This window comes from Xiphophorus hellerii, chromosome 8 (assembly GCF_003331165.1).
Source record: "Xiphophorus hellerii strain 12219 chromosome 8, Xiphophorus_hellerii-4.1, whole genome shotgun sequence".
NCBI lineage: Eukaryota > Metazoa > Chordata > Actinopteri > Cyprinodontiformes > Poeciliidae > Xiphophorus > Xiphophorus hellerii.
Genome location: NC_045679.1, coordinates 19,611,480 through 19,618,427, shown reverse-complemented (window position 1 = coordinate 19,618,427; position 6,948 = coordinate 19,611,480). Strand labels below are relative to the sequence as shown.

At 36.5% G+C, this 6,948-nt stretch overlaps 1 protein-coding gene across 1 annotated transcript in view; it reads left to right on the top strand.

The window, feature by feature from the left end:
* Nucleotides 1–12: 12 nt before the first annotated feature.
* Nucleotides 13–6,948, top strand: part of mtrex (Mtr4 exosome RNA helicase) — a 17,106-nt gene continuing 10,170 nt past the window's right edge. The window contains exons 1-13 of the mRNA XM_032569906.1: nt 13–148; nt 468–608; nt 1,374–1,440; nt 1,518–1,580; nt 1,809–1,921; nt 2,249–2,423; nt 2,576–2,666; nt 3,652–3,776; nt 4,131–4,229; nt 4,459–4,576; nt 4,667–4,798; nt 6,163–6,242; nt 6,577–6,687. Coding sequence (XP_032425797.1) covers nt 48–148; nt 468–608; nt 1,374–1,440; nt 1,518–1,580; nt 1,809–1,921; nt 2,249–2,423; nt 2,576–2,666; nt 3,652–3,776; nt 4,131–4,229; nt 4,459–4,576; nt 4,667–4,798; nt 6,163–6,242; nt 6,577–6,687 — 1,416 coding nt within the window. The 5' untranslated portion in view covers nt 13–47. The remainder of the gene's footprint in view (nt 149–467; nt 609–1,373; nt 1,441–1,517; nt 1,581–1,808; nt 1,922–2,248; nt 2,424–2,575; nt 2,667–3,651; nt 3,777–4,130; nt 4,230–4,458; nt 4,577–4,666; nt 4,799–6,162; nt 6,243–6,576; nt 6,688–6,948) is intronic.

Genomic DNA, 6,948 nt, shown 5'->3' with positions numbered 1-6,948 from the left:
TCGAAACAGCCTCATGCTGTATTGTGGGAAGTTTGTCCCTTACAAACATGGCGGACCCTTTTGGAGATGGACTGTTCAGCGTGTTTGACGATGAACAACAAGGTTCTGCTGGCAAAAAGACGCCCACGAGTGCCTCTACAGAGATTGGGTATAATATTTTAAAAGTATAAAGACTTGTCTTTAATATTAGTGCTCTTCTTTCTCGTTTACGTCGCGTGAACGTGGCGTAGACGTTGGCATACTGGCTCTTGCATGCCAACTGCTCTAACCGGCTAATTAGCTAACTTGTCCAATTAAGTCACAAAACGCAATAAAGTGTGGAAATCGTTCGGATAATGCTTACGTTGTAGCTGTGCTCCGTTGCGACTAGAGTCGAGCACATTTTTAGCTAAACCTGGTGGAGTTTAAGCGCTTGAATTTCATACAGACAGCTAAACTGCTGCTCTGCTGTATTTGGCGTCTTTCAGGAAATCTGCAGGTAAAAGCGGTACCGACAGGGATGCAGGTCCGTCTGTTCGGGTCAAGAGGGAGGCGGACAGTGACGGCGGAGAGGACGTGGTGTTTGAGAAGAAACCTCGTCATGAGGCAGTGTCATCCAGCGACCTAAAGTAAGATGAAACACAAACTACTTGTAGAGGTAAAATCGAAGATGTGCACTTTACACGTTTATGTGGTTCCTACACAGTATGTAAACACAAGGAATGTTAGTACTATTTATGTGTTTTTTTTATGTAGAAAAAAGTGTATAAAAATAGATTTTCAGGTTTTTGTCTGGTTGTATAAATGTTGAATCATTGTTTTATACTTGGTTCAAAGGGGAACTAAGAAGTCTACTCCAGTGTTTCCCAACCCTGGTCCTCAAGGCACACCATCCTACATGTTCTAGAGGTTTCCCTGCTTTAATGTGCCTGATTCAACTGATTGCAGTTCAACAGACGCCTGTTAATCAGTCGTCAATTGAAATCAGCTGGACTGAAGCAAGGAAATACCTCAAACATGCAGGGCATTGTGCTTTGAGGACCAGGGTTGAGAAACACTGGTCTACTCAGTAGAGTCCGAAAGAGTAAGGAATTTGATTTTAAAAAATGTTAATGAATAATGTGTTTTTAATGTAAATCTTTTTAATTTAAACTTACAGCAACATTCTGCTCATCTTTGGTAAATTTGAACCTACATGAAAACTTTTTTTTCTGTGGACTTGTCATTAAGTCACGATTTATTGCTATTTCATTCTTTTTGAATTCATGCACTTAACACTTGGAATACATAGGGCAAGAATGATCACAATCCAGTTTTTTGCAATGTGAATAATGTACACACTGATATTGCTGATACTGTTTCTTAGATATTAATGTTTCTACTGCTTATTTCAGTCTAGCAGAATTTATGCCTCAAGTGAAGGTGGAGCAGGTGGAAACTGTGGAAGGATGCTCACATGAGGTAAAAAAAAACAAAACCAAAACAGCCATGTTTAGTTTTACAGTTCAGTTGTTTTAAATGTTATCTGTAACCCACAGGTTGCTCTGCCATCTGATGAGGAGTATAAACCTCTGAAACCAAGAGTGGGAAAAGCAGCTAAGGTATAACAGTTAATTTAACTTTCTGGCTTTTACGTTTTATTACACTTATAATATATGTTAAATGTGACACTATTGAATTTTATTACACACTTTTTGCAGCAAGACATCTGATTTTTGTTAAAAGAAACTAGTTAGATGTTCAGTTAGATGTGAGTTGCTTTAAGTGTTTGCAATAACAAATGTAGCATTTTTTTTCTTTTCTCCTCATATGTTATGCTTGTCCTGCAGGAATACCCGTTCGTACTGGATCCCTTCCAGCGCGAGGCTATCCTATGTATCGACAACAACCAGTCTGTGCTTGTGTCTGCACATACCTCTGCAGGAAAAACTGTCTGTGCAGAGTAAGCATGCTAAATAAAAACTGTTTCTGTTTTTAAGTGCTTAAAATTCCTTTAAGCACTCATTTTTCCCCCCCCATCCTTTACAGTTATAACAGTTCTCACTTGATTTTAATGGCACTAGTTTTTTAAACCTTTTAGTGTGCGTTACACCACACCACAAGAGTTTAGCTCTTGAACAGCATTCTCTAAATACATAATCAAACGAATAAGTAGGCTTATTCATTTGCACATTATTGGATCTGTACACATGAATAAGAATTCAGGGATCAGTTGTCTAAGTCATTAGTCATTGTGGGTTATTTCTAAATTAATTTCTCTCTCCTGTAGATATGCCATCGCTCTGGCTCTTAGAGAGAAGCAGAGAGTAATCTTTACCAGTCCCATTAAAGCACTTTCTAACCAGAAGTACAGAGAGATGTATGAAGAGTTCCAAGATGTAGGATTGATGACTGGTGATGTTACCATCAACCCTACTGCCTCCTGCCTTGTCATGACAACAGAGGTGAGACTTAGATTAGTCCATCGTTGAGGCATTATAATACACACTACTCTGGTACAATGTATAGCAGGTATTGTTTTCCCTATAAGATTTTCTTGACAACATGTGTTTTCATTGTGCAGCAGGTCTGACATGAATGTTTTCTTTTTGCCTAGATTCTAAGAAGCATGCTGTATCGGGGATCTGAGATCATGAGGGAGGTAGCCTGGGTTGTCTTTGATGAGATCCATTACATGAGAGATGCAGGTGTGTACAGAACGGAGAGGTCACTGGCAAATTGACCTGCTTGTGTTCAACAGTGAACTTTAGACTTGATGCAAAAGTCACTGAAGTTAACGGATTTTGTTTTTCTGGTTTTTATGCTTTAAATTTTAGCTAGAAACATGTAACAAAGCTAGCCAACATACACTTTTATAATGTAACTTCCTTACATATTGCAAGGTTCTGTGAATGTCTAACTCAAGACTTTGTTCTGTTGAAAAGGTTTCTTACTACTTTTATCAGTGAACTTTAACCTCTAGAACTAAGTGTTCCAATGAGACTGGAACTAACATGGAAAACGCTGAAGAACTGAGCTAAAACAGTAAAATACTTGAATTATAAATTTTGTCAGATTAAGTTGCTTTTTATACAAATTGCTGTATTTTTTAAGGAAAATATTGTAGTCATTATCACTATTTTAAGTAATTTCAAAATACTGCCTCCCAGAGGCAAATTTTTTCAAAAAATTATGGAGCTTCCTTTGGTACAAATGTTCAAAATGTATATTACTGTTGATTTTAGGGGGCTGTGTTGAGAAAGTTGTTCTTCTCTCTTTTCCTTTGAGTATGTTTTGTATTTACAGTTGTGTATTGAAAGATTAGCCCAACCCTTTACAAAAGCTAATGGCTAGCAACCATTAGCTTTTTCTAACAACCATGTTGCCATGGCTTCTCTTGATTTTTTAATCATTGACAAATACCTAATTTTAATTTCTGTCGGGTCAGAAATGAACAAAGTTCTAAAAATGGCAATCAAGTGATTTAGTTCATCTCTGTTGTAAATGTGTGAAATGATTAGCTTATACGAACTTTGAGTCGGTGATAAAAATGCAAATTTTCTAGTTTCCGAATATAGTAGGATTTCAAATTAAGGTTGCATCAAGATATAAAAGATACAATAGGACGATTCACCTCCGAATGAATTTTTTTGTGTTTATTGTCATTAATAAGAGGTTCTTTGTTCATTTCAGAGCGTGGTGTGGTTTGGGAGGAAACCATCATCCTTCTTCCTGATAATGTGCATTATGTATTCCTGTCTGCTACCATCCCGAATGCCAAACAGTTTGCTGAGTGGATCTGTCATTTACACAAGCAGGTGGGCTGTATTTCTGGTTTGCCACTACCAGTTACTTTAAGAAGATTGCTCATTTGGTGGTTAAAACATAGTTTTCACTATACGGTTAAATTATTCAAAAAAATTTATGTCGTGCAGATACACAGGTATTGATTTTTTTCAGATTCATAACATTTTGGGGCTTCATAATGCCAGTCTAGAATTGAAGTACTGGAAAAAGAATTTATCTCTGTCAACAGTAGAGACTGTAACTTTAATTTAGAAGATAAAGACAATTTTAAAAATGATTTATGCTAAAAATATTGTTGTTAGGGCTTTTTCTTTTTGTCTCTTTTATCTATATTGATAATAAAAGTTTCTCTTCTTTTCCTGTAGCCTTGCCATGTGGTTTACACAGACTACCGGCCCACTCCACTGCAACATTATATTTTTCCAGCAGGGGGCGATGGACTCCACCTAGTGGTTGATGAGAACGTAAGTACACCCATAATCTGCTATTATCGATTGTTTCACTAACTCAACAAACACAGTCGATTTCCCTTTGCACACATTTATCTGGAGTTCAGACATTTTTTATATTTTCTTTGAAGAAAGATAAAAGTGTGGACAGATTTTGTCCACACCTTTTGTAAAAGTCACATAAACCAAGTCAGAAGTTATCATACATGATTCAAATAGTGTATGCTTGTGTACCTTTCCTCAGGGGGACTTCAGAGAAGATAATTTCAACACAGCCATGCAGGTTCTCAGAGATGCTGGGGAGTCCGGGGGCAGCAGTGGAGGTGGCAAGTGGGATCGAGGCAGAAAGGGAGGCACTAAAGGTATGCAGGGGAAATGTCTAAATAAAGACCAGAATGCAACATTATATCAATCACTTAACCTAAAAACTTATTTTTGTATAATTTACTTAGGACCATCCAGTGTTTTCAAGATAGTGAAGATGATCATGGAGAGGAACTTCCAGCCGGTGATCATTTTCAGCTTCAGTAAGAAAGACTGTGAGGCCTACGCCCTGCAGGTGTCCAAGCTGGATTTTAACAATGGTATGAGCATTTGTGAAGATTTAACTTTAATTTTCACTTTTCTTATCTCTAATTTCTGGAGTAAGAATAGCATGCTGTTAATTTTGCATAATAAAACCTCAGATTAGCTTGTTGATTTAAACCAGATGACGTATTTTTGCGGTGCATAAGTATATGTTTTCTTAATTTCATTAATAAATTATATTTGACTGCTTTTATTGATTTCATTCTTGGAATTAGTAATTTGATTATTTGCACTTATGCTGACCAAGATTTGACTAATCATGTCATCATCCCAAAAGGACAAAGTCACCTAATTTTTTTCACATCCCATATTTGCTAAGGTTTCTGTTTGGTGAGCAAATTGCTTACTTAGTAATCATGACGAAAACATTTCTGTTGCGGAAAAATTTGGATAGGAGTAGAAATTAGGAAATCAAAACCTGCCACTTGGCAAACTCAGGTGAACAAAATCCCCTCACTGCCTCAATGTCATAAAAATGTTTTATTGTGCTCATACATTTAGATAAGAAAAGGAGTTTCTTCTGGAAGACAAATTCATTTTGGACAAAATGCAGTTTTAAAATGATTTTTGGCTCCCATTCTGATGCTGTTAATATTATCCAGTGAAGTAAAACATGCAATCTGAAGTTATATTATGAAACTTTTTTTTTCCTCATCATGATTTGTTTCTTCTGGATTGTGACACCATTATGAATGAGGTTTGTTTTAACGCTGCACTTTTCCATCACTGGAGGCTCTTTATTCTGGTAAAGCTGCCAGTTTTTATCAACCCAGTATAAAAAAACATGGATAAACTTTGCCAAAGAAAATTCTCATTTCCACAAACTGTGCTCTGAATTATCCAAGAAAAGTTGACTTTAAAAAAAACCCAAACACAGAAGATATGATTAAAGGATGAAAAAAACTTTCAGTGAAGAGAACATGTAATCAGATTTAAAATATTAAGCTAGCTGGTTTATGTTTCTAAGTATTTTAAGCTAGGAATGAGCTAAACAACTGCATCTACAAGTCTAGCTTCTTATTACAATTTATAAACTGATGTTGGACATTTGTTTAAGCAAGTGAAGCCATATTTTGGTCCAATGTGTTTACTCAGGATTTTGTGCATTTGTGTGTTAATGCAAGTTAGTGTCAAATGAAGGCTACATTGACAAAAGTAATCACAGTTTTGCTGAAATGTTGCATATTATGGCAGGCTGTTAGTGGTTAACGTTTCCATGCTGGAAATTGTGAAATATATACAGTGCATGCCAAAAGAAACTGAAAAAATATTTTTAAAATAACTCTAAATTTTACAAGATTAAGCTGTTATGTGTGCAGCTATAAGAAAATATCAGTAACGCCTTTTTCGTTTGCTGCAGATGATGAGAAACGTCTGGTTGAAGAAGTGTTCAACAATGCAGTGGACTGTCTTTCAGATGATGACAAGAAGCTGCCTCAGGTAAGCAGGCCACAGTTTGCACGCAACCTGTAATGTGTTTTTTTTTTCCTAGCGTCTCAGGTTTTTGAACTCTTAACGTTGACACCTTGTAAAACTTTTTTAATAAAGCAGTTAACCACCTTAATGGAAAAACGCTGCATGTGTTAAAACGCTGGTTCTTCTGTTCCTTATTAAATTTAGTTCCTTTTTCTGTAGTAATGGGAAAAATCCCACAGGAGTAGCAATGACCAAGTCAGCCAGGCCCCACACTAATACAAGTGTTGCCTTTTCATTTTTTGCTGTCTTGGTTTTTGTCGCAGTAGTGAAGTGTTGTGATTTTTTTGGTGTCCTGCAGGTCGAGCATGTGCTGCCACTCTTAAAGAGAGGGATAGGAATCCATCATGGAGGACTGCTGCCCATCCTGAAAGAGACTATTGAGATTCTCTTCTCTGAGGGTCTGCTCAAGGTACCTCTATCTCTGAAAAGATGCTTCTTCAAATATATTGAAACTAGGGATGCACAATATTGGATTATTGGTCGATATCCAATATGCCAATATTGGATATCTAAAATTAAACTAAAACTCATTTGGCCGATAACCGATACCAATTCCACGCCGATAATATCAACCATCCGTAATTGAAACAAGTGAAGAGAAGGGATTATGTAATGTCTTGCAAAATCATTAATTTGCCTTTAACTTTTTTGCATTTTGACATTTTACAAC